Raw genomic sequence first — 20,458 nt, 5'->3', positions numbered from 1 at the left:
GGGTTCAAGTGATTCTCATGCCTCAGCCTCCTGAATAGCTGCGACTATAGGTGGGCGCCACCACGCCTGGCTAATTTTTATATTTTTAGTAGAGATGGGGTTTTGCCGTGTCGGCCAGGCTGGTCTCCAACTCCTGATCTCAAATGATCTGCCTGCTTCTACCTCCCAAAGTGCTGAGATCACAGGCGAGAGCCACCACAACCCAGCCATCGCCCACATTAATTTTTCAAATTGAACCAATATCTAAACCCAAGACATTTCATGGTAAAATCCAGATTCCTGGCTTCAGTTGAAAATCCATGCAATTCCATTTTCAGTTGAAAATCCATGAAATTCCATTACAGCTGGAGTAGACAGTCCCAACCATTGATGCAAAGTATGCATCTGGCCCGCATTCTCATATATGTTACCTGACTGGCCACTCTAGGCACTGGAGTTTGCAATCTCTGTTCCACATACCTAGCATGGATTCAGGGACCATCTCTTTGCACACTAACAATGTCCATTTGGACATTTTCTAAAGTCCAGTCCCACACACACCCACATGTCCTCAAAGGTCCAAACCACCACAAACCACAGGTCCTCTGAGGTTACCCATAATCCTAAATGTCCTCTGAGGTCCAAGGCCATATATTCTGCTGCCTAACCAACACCTCCAATTAGACAATTAAAAACAAGGGCATTCCATATTCAGCATCTCCAAAACTGCTCTTTCTCCCAGATGTAACCATCAGTGTGGCTTATCTCAGAAAACAAAACATTTCAAGCTAGACATTTGAGAATTATATCAGATACCTCCTTATCCTTCAACCTCTATATCCAATAATCACCAAGTTCTATTCATTGGCCTCCAAAACATCTTTCCAATGCTTCTATCTTCACTTTATCCACCTTAGACCATCCCACCATCATTTCCATCCTAGACTAGGCAGTAGCTTCCTAATTGCTATCTCCAAATGCATACTTGCACCTTTCCAATCCATTCCCTTGCTTAAAATTCTTCAATGGTGGCCATGCGTGGTGTGGCTCACGCCTGTAATCCCAGCACTTTGGGAGGCCAAGGCGGGTGGATCATGAGGTCAGGAGTTTGAGACCAGCCTGGCCAAAATGGTGAAACTCCATCTCTACTAAAAATACAAAAATTAGCCCGGCGTGGTGGCACATGCCTGTAGTCCCATCTACTTGGAAAGCTGAGGCAGGAGAATCACTTGAGTTGGTAGGTGGAGCTTGCAGTGAGCCGAGATTGCACCAGCCTGGACGACAGAGCCAGACTCCATCCCCAAAAAAAAAAAATCTTCAATGGCTTCTCCTTTATGTGAATCCTTAATGAGGTCCTCCAAGCCCTAGATGAGCTGACCCTCTAAATTATTCTTCCACCGTCTTCCCTGGACCTTCTCCTCTACAGCTTCACTGGTTTTCTCTCAGTTCTGTGAAGATGCAGCACTCTTTCCTGCTGCAAGGCCCTCAGACAAACTCCTTTCTTTATCTAACAGTTATCACCTGCCTCTCCCCATTTGACCAGCTGAGCTCTTCCCAAACTTCTGCTATCATAGTAGTTAAGTATGATATCGGTATCACATGCTGGGAGAATACATGAGACCACCCACAGCTAGAGATGACCACTTTTGAGTTCTGCCCCAGCCCCTTGGCTGCCCCTGAGAGGTGAGGTAGAGCAATTTTCCAGCTGGCCTGTAACCCACCTTCAGCATTGTGCTCCAGCGTGTTTGTTGGGAGATATAGCACACATCAGTTGGTTCTCAAAGTATGGTCCCTGAAGAGCAGCATCAATATCACCCCAGACCTACCGAATTAGAAACTCCTGGGTGGGGCCTAGCCATCTGTGTTTTATGAGTGCTCCAGATAATTCTGTTGCACGCTCAAATTTAAGAACTACTGATTTTAATAACATTGTAGGTAACACCTGCTCATCCCTCAGACCTTTCACTTCCTCAAGTCAGATCCCCCTGCTGTTTCTTTTCATAGCACAAAGTACTTTTCCTTCATAATACATATCCCAAGTATTGCCAATTAAATATTTGTGTAGTCATCTGTTTCATGTCTCCACAATACATCAACTTCATATTGATATACTGTATTGATATTTCATATTGATACTTTATGTTGCTATTTCATGTTGATATTTTAACATTTTTAAATCACTTTTGGGTATTTTGTCTTATACTGTCTTATGAGACCAATTTTAAATCACTTTTGGGTATTTTGTCTTATAAGACCAATTTTGTCCTATGTACTTTGATCCACAGGGCATGGAGAAATGAGGCAGGTAGGGGAGAGCCTTTTTTTTTTTTTTTTGGAGATGGAATCTCACTCTGTCACCCAGGCTGGAGTGCAGTGGTGCAATCCTGGCTCAACGCAACCTCTGCCTTCCAGGTTCAAGCAATTCTCCTGCCTCAGCCCCCCGAGTAGCTGGGATTACAGGCATGTACCACCACGCCCAGCTAATTTTGTATGTTTAGTAGAGACAGGGTTTCACCATGTTAGCCAGGCTGATCTCGAACTCCCGACCTCAGGTTATCCATCCGCCTCGGTCTCCCAAAGTGCTGGGATTACAGGTGTGAGCTACCATGCCTGGCCTGGGGGAGAGACTTTAACACGAATAAGGAAACTCCTTTTGACAAACCCTCAAAGCTTTTAAAATACCTATTGGACATGCTCTCTGCTGAGACCATTGCCAGCCTGGGTCCAAGATCTTATTTTGGGTTGAGGGCACAAAAGGTACAATTCAAAGGAGAGACTCACCAAAACTGAAGACACCAAAAAAGGCCAGTGGCCAAGGTTCAGCAGCGTGGATATTGACCATCCAACCTTCATGTCCAACCACAAGGACCTTAAAGACTTAAAATGGGTTTCAGAGAACTCAGCTGGTTCAAGATATCAACTTGGTTTTTTTTTTTTTTTTTGAGATGGAGTCTCGCTGTGTCTCCCAGGCTGGAGTGCAGTGGCGTGATCTCGGCTCACTGCGAGCTCCGCCTCCCAGGTTCACGCCATTCTCCCGCCTCAGCCTCCCAAGTAGCTGGGACTACAGGCGCCCGCCACCACGCCCGGCTAGCTTTTTGTATTTTTAGTAGAGACGGGGTTTCACCATGTTAGCCAGGATAGTCTCAATCTCCTGACCTCGTGATCCACCCGCCTCGGCCTCCCAAAGTGCTGGGATTACAGGCTTGAGCCACCGCGCCCGGCCTCAAGATACCAACTTGTTTAGTTAAGATCAGCAATAAGGCTGGGCACTGTGGCTCATGCCTGTAATCCCAGCATTTTGGAAAGACAAGGCAGGCAGATCACCTGAGGTCATGAGTTCAAGACCAGCCTGGCCAACATGGTAAAAACCCTGTCTCTACTAAAAATACAAAAATTAGCCAGGTGTGGTGGCAGGCGTCTATAATCCCAGCTACTCGGGAGGCTGAGGCAGGAGAATCGCCTGAACCCAGGAGGCGGAGGTTACAGTGAGCTGAGACGGTGCCATTGCACAACAGCCTGGGCAACAAGAGTGAAACTCTGTCTCAAATAATAATAATAATAATAATAATAATAATAATAATAATAATAAAAGATCAACAATACTAGCTACTATAGGAGATTCCTCCTGAATTTTCTATATCTTAACTAAATTAAAGTCTATTGCTCATTTACGTCACTTGTTCAGTGAGGTTAGGAAAGGGGAGTATGTGTTCAACTCTATACAGTCATTCAAGGGCCAAGGTTCCTTCCATCTTGTGGGTCTGCCCTTCTCTAGGTCCATGAAATCCTCTCCACCTAACGGAGACACAGAGAGAGGACAGCATATGGTATGTTTATCATGAGCCAGGCCTGGATATGGCTCACATCACATCCACTCAAATTTCTGTTGGCCAGAACTTAGTCACATGGCCACACTCAACTGCACGGGAAGCTAGGGCCCAGGAAAAAAGAGAATAAGGACATTGATAAACATTTGCAATCTTGCCATATTCCTCCCTTCTGGTCATCAAATATGCATTACATGCTTCAACCTAGACACAGACCATCTCCCCAAAGAAAGAAAAAATAAGTGTTACCTAATCAATGCATCCGGATAAAAGACCATGATCTCTGGGGTATGTGCTGTTCTCCCCATCTGCTGAAGTCCAGATTTGGCTTCTCTTCTTCTGAAAACCTATGAATTAGACAAATTACCAGCATCTTGAAGAACCTGGTCACCAGCCTATCTGCCCACGAGAGGTCCCCAGGTTATTTCAGCCCTGATAGGGTTTGGATGTTGTCCCCTCCAAATCTCATGTTGAAATATAATCCCCAGTTTTGGAGGTGGGGCCTGGTGGGAGGTGTTTGGATCATGAGGGCTGATTCCTCATGAATGGCTTAGCACCATCCCCTTGGTGATGAGTGAGTTCATGGGAGATCTGGTTGTTTAAAAGCATGTGGCACCTCCCCACTCTGTTGCTCCCACTCTTGCCTGCTCCCCATTCACTTTCCACCATGATTGTAGGCTTCCTGAGGCCTACAGAAGCAGATGCCAGCACCACACTTCCTGTACCGCCTGCAGAACCGTCAGCCACTTGAATCACTTTTCTTTCTAAATTATCCAGTCTCAGGTATTTCTTTATAGCAATCCAAACTAAGTAATACAGGACCCCAGACTGCTACACGCCGAAGAACAGAGGACCAACCAGACATCAGCCTGCCCAAATGCCATGGGAATGAGAACCCTTTTGGCTACCTTACAGGCCTCATACTGTGGGAAGCCAAGGGCTCTTCTGGACCCCCACAGGAGCACTGTGGACATGAGAACCCATTGGGCCACTATGCTTCACCTGCACTGGTTCACGGAAGGTCCCATGAACCCACCCACTAGGGTTCTGCCTGGTCATTTTGGCCCCCAGCTTGCATGGGTGCTGGGGAACAAAGACTCAACCAGCCAGCCGGGCAAAGTGGCTCACGCCTGTAATCCCAGCACTTTGGGAGGCTGAGGTGGGTGGATCATGAGGTCAGAAGTTCGAGACCAGCCTGACCAACAAGGTGAAATCCCGTCTCTACTAAAAATACAAAAATTAGCCAGGGATGGTGGCGCACACCCCCATGGTGGCTCACGCCTGTAATCCCAGCTACTCAGGAGGCTGAGGCAGGAGAACCGCTTGAATCCAGAAGGCAGAGGTTGCAGTGATCTGAGAGTGCCATTGCACTCTAGTCTGGGTGACACAGCAAGAGTCTGTTTCAAAAAAAAAAAAAAAAAAACAAGAGTCAACCAGCCATCGGTCTTCAACCTGCTGTGGAAATAAGAGCACTTTGGACCACCTTATGGCCTTTGTACCGTGGAGAGGCGAGGGCCCTTGTAGTCCTTCCTACCTGTGTGCTGTGCAAGTGAGAGGTTTCTCAGCCACCCTTTTTCTAAATGCTAGTGTCCCAGGGGACCTCCCCATCAGAAACCTGGCTGCCATTGAATGTTCCCTTGGTGATTTCGACCCCTGGCCTACATGCATGCTGAGAAGGAGAGCGCCAACCATCACTGGGGACACGCCCTGTGGAAATGAGAGCCTTTTTGACTACCATATGGGCCTCGCGTGGTGGGGAGCTGAGGGCCTGGCTGGCCTCAGATCTCAGGTTTACCTTGGGCAGGAGACTCCTTTGGGCCACCATACTTCTCCCTCGCTGGTTCACAGTGGTGGGGCGGCGAAGGGGGTTCCGGTCAGAAAAATGCCCACCCACTAGAGTTCCATGGGTCATTTTAGCCCCCAACCCTACTGGGACTGGGGAACCAAGCACCAACCAGTCATCAGGCGGCCAGTGTGCTTTGGAAATGAAAGCGCCTTTTGGCCACCAAACGGGCTCCATCCTGCCTACGTTCTGGTGCCCCCAAGGGGTCTTCCTGTCAGAAATCTGGCCACTTGCTAAGGTTCCGTGGGTCATTTCAATACCACACTAACCCCCTCCCCGCCTTGCTTTACTTGCTGGGAAACAGAGGGTAAAACGGCCATCAGTGAGCCGCTTACTGTGGAAATGAGAGCTTTTTGGGCCCCTATATGGGCCTCACTCAGCACAGAGCTGAGGACCCTTCTGGTCTCAGGCTGTAGGTGTACTGTGGAAGTGAGAGCCCTCTCAGCGACCATCCTTCTTTCCATTCTTCATGCGGGTGTATCAAGGACCCTTCCGACTACCAGCTAATCAGCTGCAGGATAACTGGATTGGAGGTCCTTCTGAGCACCAGCCATCCTGAAATCCAAGCACCAGTGGATCCTTCAGGGCCCCAACCTATGGTGGACCGAGGAACTCTAAGACCCGCCCCCAGGTCTCCAGGCACTGTGTAAGACGGATGCCTTTTGGCGACTGTTTCCCACACCCTGATATCCTGGAGGGATTTCCGGTTCCTAACCTGACTCTCAGCGAGAGTTCTGCAGGTTATTTTGGCCCTCCAGATTCCATGCATGTTGGGGAACAGAGGACCATCCAGAAGTTCTCTTGCCCACATACTGTATTGATGAGAGCCTTTTTGTTTTCTTACAGCTCTTGCATGATGGAAAGCAGAGTTGCCTTCTGGCCACAGGCTGCTTGCCTGCTGGGAAAGTGAGGACTTTAAGCCACCATCTTGCACGATGATGCTCCGGGCTCCTTCCAGCCACCTGCCTGTCCACACAACAGGGTTCTGCCAGTCCTTCAATTTCTCAGCATGCTCATGTGCAGTAGTAAGCCAGGGCCCATTTGGCCAGTGTCCTTCTAGAGTACCAGTGTAAAGAAGGCCCTTCAGATCACCCAGTTGCTTGTGAGCTAGGGAACTGCATTGGAGACCCTTAGGGTCACCAGCCTGCACATGAACTAGTGTCCTTGGAGCCCTTTCAGCCACCAGCCTGCCCAGGTGCCATGTAGCAGTCAGTCCTTTTAGGCTTCAGCCTGTGTTCACCTGGGAAACTGAAGACCCTTCTGACCTCTTGTGGCCTGAGTGTTGTGGAAACAAGAGCCCCTTTAGGCTCTTTTTCACCATTCTTTCCTTGGGACCGTGTCCCAGTGGCCCTTGTCACCAACTTGCCCACTCACTAAGGTTCTAGGAATCATTTTATCCCCCAGCCTGCCTGCAGGCCAGGGAACAGGAGGCCATTCGTCATCAACTTGCCCACAAGCAGTAGAGTCTAGAGCCCTTTCAGCCACCATCCTTCCAGTGTTCTGGTGCCCCAGGGGCCCTTTCCAGCCACCAACTGGCTTTGCCCTAGTGCCATGGGGTCCTTCCAGTCCCTAGCCCATCCACAGGTCACAGTTCCCTTTGTCCTTCAGGCCCCCTACCTACACATGTGCTGAAGAACTGAAGGTCCTTCCATTCATCAGCCTGCCTTCATTCTGTGGAATGAAGAGCCACTGTCAGTCTCTTGCACTGGTGCTCTAGTGGCAGGGAAGGGACCTTCCAGACAGTAGCCAGCTTGTGTGCCAAGGTTACAATGATCCTACCAGCCCCCAGCCTGCCAAGGAATTATGATCAGAGGTCCCTTTCAGTCACCAGCCTGACAACATACTGGGGTCATGGAGGAGTGAGGTTACTCAGGGCAGTAGCCTGCCCACTTGCTGTGGAATCTAGAACTCTATCAACAATCATTTGCCCTCACACTGTTTCTCCAGGGCCCTTTCAGCCACCATCAGTCCCACAGTCAGTTCCTTGTGTTGGTGACCTGGGGGAACTGTCCAGCCACCAACCAGCCCACACACTAGGGTACCAGGGATCCTTTTGGCCCCCAAACTGTCCATGTGCTGGTGAACCAAGGGCCCTTGTAGTGCAAAAGCGGCCATAGACCATACAAATAAGTGGGCATAGTTGGATTTGGTCCACAGGTGTAGATTTCCGTCTGATTATCTATAATAGTCACTCTCTAAAGTTCTAGCCAGGCACATGCCTGTACAGAATAAATACTACAGTTCTAAACCTTTTTTGCATCTAGATGTGACAATGTATCTAAGTTCTGTTCATTGAGATATGATAAAGAGCAATGTGTGCAACTGCTAAACCATACCCAAAAAGAAAAGGGAGGTGACCTCTCCCTTTCTCTCCCGTTCCAGGGATGGAATGTTGACATGCACTAAGTCGGGTCATGCAGATGAAGGCAACACCCTAGGGACAAAAAAGCAACAAAGAGACAGAAAGATCCTGGGATCACCATGACTTCTTGGAGTAGAGCCACCATATCATCTGTATGAAACACCAACATCTATATGAAAGTGAAATAAGCTTCCAACTTGTTTAAACCACTGTTGTCACTGACTTGCATACAGTCCAATCTATATCCTAACAAATATGCCTGGTTTCACCAAAAATTAAGGAGTTAGTTCAGTTCAACCTCTTAATAACAAAGAAAAACCAAAATCAGGAATCCAAGCACAAAAGTATGAGTGAGAAATAGCTCTTGAATCTTTTGACTTCTCTCCATCTCCTGCACTACTATCTTCTCCCCTTTAGACCACTGCCATTTGACAGCTTAGAACGCTCAATGGTTTTTCAATGCTTTTAAAACATTGACCAGACTCACAAAAACAACCTACTCATTCTCCCATCTGCAACCCTCTCTGGCCTCATGCATACCAAACTCACCTCATTCTCCCAACTCTAGCTACATCATCTTTCTGTCCATTGTATTTACCATGCTCTCTCCTACCGCAGAACTGCTGTGCTGTCACCTCCACCTGCAACGCTCTTCCCTATCCTCATCACAGAGTTAACTCCAGCCTACTTTTCAGACATTAGCTCAAATATCACTTCCTGACCCTGTCTCCCTTGATTAAGCAAAGGCCATATTATGGGCTATGCTGACACCATAAGCTTGTCTGTCAAAGGCTTGTGACAGTTACAGTTTTCCATTTACTCTGTGATGATTTGACTAACTGTAAGCTAATCATGTCTTAGGGGCTATGTCTGATTTTGTTCACCATTGTATCCAGATGAAGGGTTCCCATAAAGTAGACAAATGAATTATTGTACATAAGCCCCTGTTGCAAAGGCAAGGCAACATGCTTCATAATGGTATTTGGTCTTGTCCTATGTCTCTGAGGATTAGGTTCAGCTACAAAGAATAGAAAACAAAACAAAACAAAACAAAACAAAAAGACAATGGCTTCAATCAGAAAAGAGATTATTTCCCTTTCATATAAAATATGTGTGGAAATAGTAGGTTCAGGGATGGAGTATGATAGCTCTCTAAGATCATCAGAGATCCAGGTACCTTCCAGCCAGCCACTCTGCCATCCCTAGGATGTGGTTCTTGTCTTCATGGTTCCTGGCTCCAGCCATTACATCTATTCCAGGCAGCAAATTTGAGGAATGCAGAAAAGGGCCTGCCTCCTCTCTTTTAAGATGACTTCCTGGAAACACCACAAAAAACATGTCCTTCTCCAGAATTAGTTAAATTGGCCACTCCTTCCCAAAAGGGAGGCCAAAAAATGTGATCTTTCAGCTGCACATGCCCAGATAAAAATCAGGGTTTGCTTACTAAAGGATATAGGGAGTGTTTTGATTATCTATTGCTGCGTAGTGAACCACCCTAAAACTTAGTGGCTTAAAATAATAGCAACCAAGAATAACTAATACAGCAATAACCATATTATTATCTTTCATAAATCTGTGGGTTGAGTGGGCTCAGTTGGGCAGTTCTTAGGCTGGCCTCACTTGGGGTCTCATGCAGTTGGCAGTCAACTGATATGCTTGGACCTGTCTCTTCCTTGTTATGATCTCATGGCCTCTCCTCTCCACACATTCTCTCCATGTGACCTCTCTCCCACTGAGCGTCCAAAACCACAAAGCAGAGTCTTCCAGGCCTTCTCAAAGCTTAGGCAAAGTGTCACTTCACCACCCTCTACCGGTCAAAGCAGTCACAGGGCCAGTCCAAATTCAAGGGGAAGGAGAAATAAACTTCACTTCTCTATGAGGGGAGTGACACAAAATTTTTTTGAGCAAAATGTCTACATTTCTTTTGAAATACACACTAAAACAGAATGAGTTTTACTAGTCAATGAAACTTTGTCAAAGCAAAATCACAAACTTCCACTGGGGAGGCCCAGTCAGCTAGCAGCAGTGATCCCCAAGCAGGAACACCAAGGAGAAGCCTGGGGGACCCCTCTCCAAAAAGCCTCCTTTCAAGAGGCCCCCAACTCACTTCTCCCATATGAACCCACACAGATTTAGGAGCTTGGACATTTTCCAATGACACTGGAAAATGAGCTCCTCATTTTCATATATTTTTAGTTTCTTCTTCACTGCAATAAATATAAAATTGGCAATGCTCATACACCACAGCACAGACAATATTTTGGGCTTTAGCATTCAACTGTAAACAGTGACTAGGTTAAAAAAATAAAATAAAAAGAAAGTAAGTTGGACTTTTTGGGTTTTTTTCCCCCGAGATGGAGTCTTGCTCTGTCACCCAGGCTGGAGTGCAGTGGTGCAATCTCAGATCACTACAACCTCCGCCTCCTGGGTTCAAGAGATTCTCCTGCCTCAGACTCCCAAGTAGCTGGGATTACAGTTGCCCACCACAACGCCCAGCTAATTTTTGTATTTTTAGTAGTGATGGGGTTTCACCTTGTTGGCCAGGCTGGTCTCGAACTCCTGACCTCGTGATCTGCCCGCCTCGGCCACCCAAAGTGCTTGGATTACAGGCATGAGCCACCATGCCTGGCCGCCTTTTTTTTTTTTTTCTTTTTTTAAGAAAGAAACAAAATTCCTAAGAGCCAGGCATGAGCTACTCAAGATTTATTTTGTTGGGTTAAGGTTTTGGACCAAAGATTCTGGTTTAGGCAGATGCCCTTGACAGCCCAAGTAGACCCAGGGTAGTAGCCAGAGCACGGTCTATGGCAATCTAGAATGCACGCACTGGAAGACAACCTGCCCTAGGTCACCCTTGGCAGTACATCTTCAAGCTGCCATGTTCGAGATACGAACACAGACATCTTTATAGTTCCATCATTGGCTGCCATCTAGTGTAGCAGGAATGCGTGGGTGAAGGAATAAAAATGTGCTGGGAGAGGAAGAGAATCGTATCTCTGCTAGCTGCCTGGAAAGTTGGCCCCTTAATCACAATGACAACTAGGACATTTCACTTGGACAGTGCATTAAATTTATAGATTTCTTTTAAAGTACAAAGACTAAGCAGTAAGTTCTGTCACTGAAGCAAACTGGGATGTCAATAAAAGAAAAATAGATTAACTATTTTTGCTTAAAGTAGTGCAAAGAAATCTGGCAAAAAATGAAAGTGAACTCAATATCTGCACGTGAGTAATGGGGCAGAATTTTATTTAAACAGCTAGTGGTTCAAATACTATTGCTTAATAGCTCTGATAGATATAAAATGTAGTAACATCTGAGGTTTATACACATGAGCAAAGGAGCTGAAGACCAGGGATATGGGATTCTCATTCAAGAGAGAAGCTAAAAGCACATGCTGCAGGAGCAACCTAATGGATTTATTTGGATCGTACTCCCACCTTCTGACAAACAGAAAAAGACCTGGATAGAAAACTGTCATTCCAGCCAGGCACGGTGGCTCATGCCTGTAATCCCAGCAGTTTGGGAGGCCGAGGCGGGTGGATCACCTGAGGTAAGGAGTTCGAGACCAGCCCGACCAACATGGCAAAACCCCGTCTCTACTAAAAATACAAAAATTAGCCGGGTGTGGTGGCGTGCACCTGTAATCCTAGCTACTCGGGAGGCTGAGGCACTAGAATTGCTTGACCCAGGGAGGCAGAAGTTGCAGTGAGCTGAGATAGTGCCATTGCACTCCAGCCTGGGCAACAAGAGTGAAACTTTGTCTCAAAAAAAAAAAAAAAAAAGAAAAAGAAAGAAAAGAAAGAAAAGAAAAGAAAAAAAAGAAAACTGTTTTTCCACACACAAAAATCTGGCTTATTTCTTCTTCCTATACAACTATACCTCAGCTAAGAAAAAAAATCTCTCATGAAAAACTCAATAACCTGGGCTACTAAAAATAAAAAGGAAATTTTTAATACATAAACAAGTTTAGTAAACAACATGTGAATTTTCTGTTGTTAATGAAGACATGATACATTCAAAACAGTATTTTTTTGAGATGAAGTCTCACCCTGTTGCCCAAAAAAATATATTTTTTAAAAAAGAATAAAACAAAAAAATATATAGAAAGAGACTTCACAAGAAAAAATGAGCCCAAGTCAGGCCGGGCGCGGTGGCTGACGCCTGTAATCCCAGCACTTTGGGAGGCCCAGGCAGGCAGATCACAAGGTCAGGAGATCAAGACCATCCTAGCTAACACGGTGAAACCCCATCTCCACTAAAAATACAAAAAAATTAGCTGGGTAGTCCCAGCTACTCGGAAAGCTGAGGAAGGAGAATGGCGTGAACCAGGGAGGCGGAGCTTGCAGTGAGCTGAGATCTCGCCACTGTACTCCAGCCTGGGCAATGGAGCCAGACTCCGTCTCAAAAAAAAAATTTAGAAAAAGAAAAAATTGAGCTCAAGTTCTATCCCTCACAATCAGAAGTGGGTCTTAGCACAAATCAGTAACCCCTCCTCCAACACACAAAAGCACTGCCATTTGCCTTTCCAGTAGAACATAAAACATTTGTTACTGAATTAGAACATTAAGCAGAATCACTGCAGAGCATATTTTGATGGGTTACTTCAATATCCACCTGGTTCAGTTCAAAATATCTGTAGATCCAGTTTGTACATATTCATTAGGTATACTGAATAAACCACCTATTATCCCATTATTTTTTTTAAAATGGCAGTTCTTATAGCTCAAACATCAAGATTATAAAGAGTGCTCTTAAAACAAATTCTCAGATGAAGTACATTAATGAGACACCTTACAAGTGAAACAAACCTAGTTCTTTTTTACTAAAATGACGGGATAAAGGCAGTCTATGCTGAGGAGTGGCTTCACTTGTTTCCCCATGGAAAAAGGCTGAAAATTTTTTGGATGATAATTTAAAAACTAAGCCAATAAAAAAATATACAGGCCAGGCGCGGTGGTTCACGCCTATAATCCCAGCACTTTGGGAGGCTGAGGCAGGTAGATCACCTGAGCTCAGGAGTTTGAGACCAACCTGGCCAATATGGTGAAACCCTGTCTGTACTAAAAATACAAAAATTAGCTGGGTGTGGTGGCGGGCACCTGTAATCCCAGCTGCTCGGGAGGCTGAGGGAGGAGAATTGCTTGCTCCCGGGAGGCAGAGGTTGCAGTGAGCCGAAATCGTACCACCACACTCTAGCCTGGGCGACAGGGCGAGACTCCATCTCAAAAAATAAATAATAAATAAAACAAAATAGAATATACACCTTAAGATATTATAAAACTTGAAATAATGTCAGGTGCTATGGAATGGAAACAGTTCTGAGTCTCCCCTCAACAACAACAACAACAACAACAACAACAAAAACTGTAACAGGTTTTAAGGGAAAAACAAAACAAACCAGAACTCTGAATATGAATAGCAATACACAGACTCCATAGCACAGAATACCACACAAGAATGAGTTCTCTAGCAGTACTGTCATAAGAGTAGCTGGCTGGAGACTATACTTCCAGCAACAGGGCTCCTAGGTCAAAAATGTGTTAAAAGCTTGTGATGTCAACAAGGACCAAAAAAAGAAAAAAGAGGGGATGAGGGGGAAAAGGGAGGAAACGCTGCATGGACAGGTCCATTATAGACATGATATTCAGAAGCATAAAAATTATATTCTCCAAAGAGTCCCCCTACTGGGGCAAAACCTGTTTTTCACTGCTAAGCACGGGAAAGATTAAGAAAGCGGAATACATTCACTTGTAACCATAGCATCTTCCACATTTGAATGACAAGCATGTTCAACCTGACGCTGCATGTTAAGAAAATATTCAGCCAGGCATGGTAGCTCACTCTGGGAGGCCGAGGTGGGTGGATCACGAGGTCAGGAGTTCGAGACCAGCCTGACCAAGATGGTGAAACCCTGCCTCTACTAAAAATACAAAAATTAGCCAGGCGTGGTGGTGGGTGCCTGTAGTCCCAGCTACTCAGGAGGCTGAGGCAGAGAATCGCCTGAAGCTGGGAGGCGGAGGTTGCAATGAGCTGAGATAGCGCCACTTCACTCCAGCCTGGCGACAGAGCAAGACTCCATCTTAAAAAAAAAAAAAGCTTTTTGAGGAAGACGCGGTCGTAGGACCTGCGGATCTTTGGTTCGCACGCTCCTGCCCCTGACTCACCGCTGTTCGCTCTCGCCGAGGAACAAGTCGGTCAGAAAGCCGCGCAGCAGCCATGGCTTTTAAGGATACCGGAAAAACACCCGTGGAGCCGGAGGTGGCGATTCACCGAATTCGAATCACCCTAACGAGCCGCAACGTTAAATCCCTGGAAAAGGTGTGTGCTGACTTGATCAGAGGCGCGAAGGAAAAGAACTTGAAAGTGAAAGGACCAGTTCGAATGCCTACCAAGACTTTGAGAATCACTACAAGAAAAACTCCTTGTGGTGAAGATTCTAAGACATGGGATCGTTTCCAGATGAGAATCCACAAGTCGGGCCGGGTGTGGTGGCTCATGCCTGTAATCCTAGCACTTTGGGAGGCTGAGGTCAGGAGTTCGAGACCAGCCTGACCAACATGGAGAATCCACAAGCCACTCACTGACTTGCACAGTCCTTCTGAGATTGTTAAGCAGATCACTTCCATCAGTATTGAGCCAGGAGTTGAGGTGGAAGTCACCATTGCAGATGCTTAAGTTAACTATTTTAATAAATTGATTACCAGTTGTTAAAAAAAAAAAAGAAAAAAAGAAAATATTAAATATGCATATGAATCTAAGCAACATAAAAACCAAAGACTAAATTATAAATCTTAAAAAATTGGAAAAAACATGTTTTAAAGCCAAGTAGGTATGATTCTGAAAATTATTATATATGACATAATCCAAGAAAGGCCAAGAAAAGAATCCTCATATTGTTCAGTATTTAGGCTTGATGTTGTCCTAGGAAAATAGTGATAATTCAAAGAACATGTTACACATACAACTAAAAAGTCCCCTTCTGGTTTCAAATGAATTGAAACAACCATCTTCCTTGGCTAACTTTTCTCCTTTGTCAAACAAACCTTCTATGTACAGGACCAGTTTAAATCTCTCCTCCCCTTCAAACACGAGATATGAACATCCAGGAACATTCTGCAATGCAAAGTGCCTTAAGAAAGAGAAGGATTCTGGAGCGCCGGGGGTGATATAACTGATCTGAGGAAACTGAGATGCTGTTGACACTGATGGGAGCCAGTCAGGCAATAGTGGTTTGTTTCTCCTCGGGTGTTTCCTCCAACAACTGCATGATCAGTTCATGCAGGGGTTTGCAGACCTTTGAGTAGCCCCCTCCTGTCAAATGCAGAAAATCAAACATGTCGTGGCAGGAGATGGCATGGTTGGAGTGCACGAAACCCCTGTCAGTATCCAGGAGCTGCACATTGGTAAGTTTCAGCAGCGAAATCTTGAGGAGTTGGTTCACCTTGGCGTTCTTTTGCCTCAAAGGGTTGGGTTTCTCACCTTGAGGTAACAGATCAAATACAATGATTTTGGCCTGTGGCTGCCTTGTGTTGATAAGTTGTACCATGGCCACCATACCACCTGCTACCTCTTCTGCTTCATTTTCATGGTTGTTTCTTCCCACCCAGACAACAATGACCTTAGGCTTAATATTCCCCAGTTCTCCATTCTTTAATCTCCACAAAACATGTCTTGTTGTATCTCCCCCAGTTCCAAAATTCAGTGCTTGAAGTGGGGAAAAAAAGCTCTCGCCATGTCTCATATGGCTGCATTAACTGCACCATGGAGCCCCCCACAAATCGTACATCAGGCTCTTTGTCTTTACAGTCCAAAACAAGTCTGTCGTGCTGAGATATCCGTCTGTCATCTCCTTGAATGTCTTCCGCCGCATGTGGAATAGCTGCTGGGTTTGAGTCTCCTTGGTTCATTCTACACTGAAGGAGGGGGTCCATGCGGGCCCCAAGCGGCTGAGGTGTCCATGGGTGTCGTGTCTGTCGCTCCCTTGGTCAGGCAGCCCCACTCGGGCATATCCCTCCTTGGGCCCCAGTACCAGCAGCAGCCAGGAGTGACACAAAATTTGCAGTCTCTTTAACCCACCACCAGAAGGATGGATATTTGGATGCAATTAGCAGTCTTTGTCTCACATCCCTTCAAGACAAACCATCTAGAAGACTAAGAGAGGGACGTTGGTCTATAAAACTCCTCTCTTTTAAGATGACTTCCTGGAAACACCACACAAAACGTGTCCTCCTCCAGAATTTAGTTAAATTGACCACTCCTTCCTGAAAGGGAGGCCAAGAAATGTGGTCTTTCAGCTCATGAAATAAACTCATGAAAACGCATGAAAATAAACACTGGCCATTATGCTTAGAAGCTAAAGGAAATCAGAGTAAAACTAATGGTAATCTCACAGTGATTCTCATGCCAGCTTTTTATAAAGCTCTAGCAAACTTTTAAGACATACCGCCCGTGGGTAAAATAATTTGCACATTAGTAAGCAATTGAGAACAGATGAGTCATAGAACAGGAAATACAATTGACCAATTGTCACATAAAAAAATGCTTGACCTCATTAATAATGAAAGAAATGCACATAAAAATAATAAGTTTTGCCAGCTGCAGTGGCTCATGCCTGTAATCCCAACACTTTGGGAGGCAGAGGAGGGGAGATCGCTTGAGCTGGGGAGTTTGAGACCAGCCTGGGTAACATGGCAAAACCCTGTCTCTACAAAAAAATACAAGAAATTAGCCGGGCGTGGTGGCATGTGCCTGTAGTCCCAGCTACTCGGGAGGCTGAGGTGGGAAGATTACCTGAGCCCAGGAGGTCAAGACTGCAGTGAGCCATGATTACACCACTGCCCTGCAGCCTGGGTGACAAGAGTTATCCCCTGTCTAACATCATCATCATCATCATAATAATAATAATAATAAGAAGAAGAAGAAGAAGAAGAAGAAGAAGAAGAAGAAGAAGAAGAAGAAGAAGAAGAAGAAGAAGCAGCAGCAGCAGCAGCTGCTGCTCTTGGGTGTTCTTCATGAAACTAACAATATTTTACAAGATTGAAAATACCCAGTGCGCGGGGCGCGGTGGCTCAAGCCTGTAATCCCAGCACTTTGGGAGGCCGAGACGGGCGGATCACGAGGTCAGGAGATCGAGACCATCCTGGCTAACACGGTGAAACCCCGTCTCTACTAAAAATGCAAAAAATTAGCCGGGCGAGGCGGCTGGCGCCTGTAGTCCCAGCTACTCGGGAGGCTGAGGCAGGAGAATGGCGTGAACCCGGGAGGCGGAGCTTGCAGTGAGCCGGGATCGCGCCACTGCACTCCAGCCTGGGCGACAGAGCGAGACTCCTTCTCAAAAAAAAAAAAGAAAAAGAAAAGAAAAGAAAAGAAAATAGCCAGTGCTATCAATGTTGTCGAAGCACAAAGTGAAATAGTCTTTTTTTTTTTTTTTGAGACGGAGTCTCCCTCTGTCACCCAGGCTGGAGTGCAGTGGCCGGATCTCAGCTCACTGCAAGCTCCGCCTCCTGGGTTTACGCCATTCTCCTGCCTCAGCCTCCCGCGTAGCTGGGACTACAGGCGCCCGCCACCTCGCCCGGCTAGTTTTTTGTATTTTTTTAGTAGAGACGGGGTTTCACCGTGTTAGCCAGGATGGTCTCGATCTTCTGACCTCGTGATCCGCCCGTCTCGGCCTCCCAAAGTGCTGGGACCACAGGCTTGACCCACCACGCCCGGCCGAAATAGGCTTTTTAAAGGACATTTTGTCAATATCTATAGTTACTATGCATACCTTTCAATGGAGCAATTCCAGTCCTGAGTCAATATTCTATAAAAATAATTTTACAGGTATTCAAAAATGTAAGCAAAATAAGGCCAGGTGCCGTGGCTCACACCTGTAATCCCAGCACTTTGGGAGGCCAAGCCGGGCGGATCACCTGAGATCAGGAGTTCAAGACCAGACCGGCCAACATGGTGGAAACCCATCTCTACTAAAAATACAAAAATTAGCCGCGTGTGGTGGGGCACACCTGTAATCCCTGCTACTCAGGAGGCTGAGGTAGGAGAATCACTTGAGCCCAGGAGGCGGAGGTTGCAGTGAGCTGAGATCATGCCACTGCGCTCCAGCCTGGGTGACAGAGCAAGACTCTGTCTCAACAAAAAAAAAAAAAAAAAAAAAAAAAGCATGTAAAATAATGTGCATTTCAGTGTTCATGTGTCACACAATATAAGCTAACTTTTATTTAGCATCTATAGTGCAGTACAGTGCGGCAGGTACTTTTATCATCTTCAATTTTCAGGTGAAGAAAGTAAGGTTAATTTGATTGCCCATGGCTACTGAGCCAGAAGTAGAAAGAATGGGCTCGAAGCCCTGTCCCATTGATTCCAGAGCCCAGGCCCTCACACACTGCACATTCTGTTACAGATGTCTTCACAAATCTTGCCGAGCATGGCAGATGTGCACTGCTTTAGGATTACCTTTCTTTCTTTTTTCCTTTTTTTCCTCTTCTTTATTTAATTTTATTTATTTATTTATTTATTTATTTTGAGATGGAATTTTGCTCTTATTGCCCAGGCTGGAGTGCAGTGGCACGATCTTGGCTCACTGCAACCTCCACCTCCCAAGTTCAAGTGATTCTCCTGCCTCAGCCTCCCTAGTAGCTGGGATCACAGGCGCCCACCAGCACACCTGGCTAATTTTTAATATTTTTAGTAGAGATGGGGTTTCACCATATTAACCAGGATGGTCTCGAACTCTTGACCTCAGGTGATCCACCCACCTTACAGGTATAAGCCACTGTGCCCAACCAGGATTACCTTTCTTCTCATGTATTCTTGTCATCTTAGTTCAAGTCATTCAGACGGGCAAGAGAGAGAGATGCTGGAGTGAGGGAGAAGATACTGAGCATAGAGTTAGGAGAACTAGATTCAAGTATAGAATTATTTAAATCACCATATTTTGAGGCGGGGGTGGCAGGGTAATACATAATGCTGGCAAAGTTGTAGCAAAATACATAAGCTGTAATACATAATGCTGGCAAGGTTGTAGCAAAATTGGTACATTCATATGAAGGTAGTGTCAATTGGTTCAACCAGTTGGAGACATTTTTGGCAATATTTCAAGAGACTAAAATGTTCATAGTCTTTAATCAGTAATCCCACTCTTAGGAAATTATGTAAAGGAAACAATGCAAAAGAATAAGTTAGGTGCACAAAGGTTTTCATTACAATGCTGTTTGCGATAGCAAAACAATTAAAATAACACAAATGTCTAATATGGGGGAATGATTAAGCAACGATTAAGAGTTTGTGTTTGACAAGAACCACAGCTGTTCACCTTTTTTCTCAGAATCCTTTGGCTCATCAAACCCTGATCCTCACGCAGCCCCGGGTGCTTGTGTTAAATAAAACAACAACAGTCGTGAAGGCACATTTTAGCTCTGCAGAATCAGAATGGAGTCAGCCCAATGTTTTCTTCACATGTAAAAAACTGAGAACAGCTCCACCTGCCCTCTTTTAGCTCTGCATAAGTCTCTGGTCTTTAGCACATTTGCTGTTTACAGTTGCAACTCCCTCACAGTTTTCTCATCATTTCCAAAATGTTTTCTTCCCTGAAGTTGTGCCTAAGCTTCTGGCGTTCAGGATGCCCGCCAGGAGAGGCTCTGGGGCCTGGTTGCCTCCAGCGTCAGCATGACAGAGGCCAAATCGCCACTTTACGAACTGCAGAGCCTCACCAAGAGATGACCTATAATTATAAGAAATACAACAAATAGTGATTATTTTTATTGATGTCAAACTGCATTTTTACAACGAGCTGTGTTCCAAGTAAGAATGCCTTCTTCCCTGGCCAATGCCCAGCTACAACCTGCTTACCAACTCCATGCACAGAACATAATCAGTTCTTGCAGGTTTGTCCGAAGTGTCCTAGAGAAGCTGTTTGGAAACAATGTCCACTGCAGGGGGCTGCCAGTTTTGAGGATGACGTGAGGTGGAACAATGACCATCATTAGTGAACAATAATGGAATCAGAACAATACACCAAATGCTTTAGGAAGTTAAAATGTTCCCTGCCTAATGGCCACGTGTGCCATATAATTATTTTCTTTGTGTACTTATTGCAATTTTGAAATTGTCTTTCATTATAAATTGTGTTTACAATATAGGTGACCCCCTTTTGCTACATATTCTAATACTGCCAGGTCGTGATGTTTCTCAATACGGTAGATGTCTTTTTCTTGGCTATATTTATTTATTTAGCTCCTTACTTCTATCTTTTTTTTTAAAGCTGCTTTCTTTTCTATAAAACCTCTTTCAGAAGGTAGCTGAGAGTAGAAAGGAGGTGTGCTTTGTTAGTCCCAAATTGTAGTCGTCCACCCACTACTAGCAAGCTGTGTGACTGCAGACAAGTCAGTTCATCTCTCTCTAATGCCCCAAGTTACTCATTCTGTAAAAATGGGTGAGATTTACAGAGGAGAA

At 45.4% G+C, this 20,458-nt stretch overlaps 1 protein-coding gene and 1 pseudogene across 1 annotated transcript; one reads left to right on the top strand and one right to left on the bottom strand.

Annotated features, from left to right (window-relative positions):
- Nucleotides 1-14,096: 14,096 nt before the first annotated feature.
- On the top strand, nucleotides 14,097-14,722 carry LOC112615925 (40S ribosomal protein S20-like). Its single transcript, XM_025372834.1, has 2 exons — nucleotides 14,097-14,491; nucleotides 14,582-14,722. The coding sequence occupies exons 1-2, from the start codon at nucleotides 14,225-14,227 to the stop codon at nucleotides 14,681-14,683; spliced, it is 369 nt and encodes a 122-aa protein (XP_025228619.1). The 5' UTR covers nucleotides 14,097-14,224; the 3' UTR covers nucleotides 14,684-14,722.
- Nucleotides 14,723-15,224: 502 nt separating this feature from the next.
- Nucleotides 15,225-15,915, bottom strand: LOC112616527 (annotated as a pseudogene).
- Nucleotides 15,916-20,458: the final 4,543 nt, after the last annotated feature.

The sequence above is a fragment of the Theropithecus gelada genome, chromosome X, assembly GCF_003255815.1.
Source record: "Theropithecus gelada isolate Dixy chromosome X, Tgel_1.0, whole genome shotgun sequence".
NCBI lineage: Eukaryota > Metazoa > Chordata > Mammalia > Primates > Cercopithecidae > Theropithecus > Theropithecus gelada.
This window is presented reverse-complemented; position numbering and strand designations above follow the sequence as displayed.

Excerpts from the sequence above, each read along its gene's own strand:
- LOC112615925 (XM_025372834.1), top strand. The coding sequence starts at position 14,225 with ATGGCTTTTAAGGATACCGGAAAAACACCCGTGGAGCCGGAGGTGGCG. Across the intron at positions 14,492-14,581 it reads GAATCCACAAGTCGGGCCGG|CCACTCACTGACTTGCACAG; the intron begins GTGTGGTGGCTC and ends AGAATCCACAAG.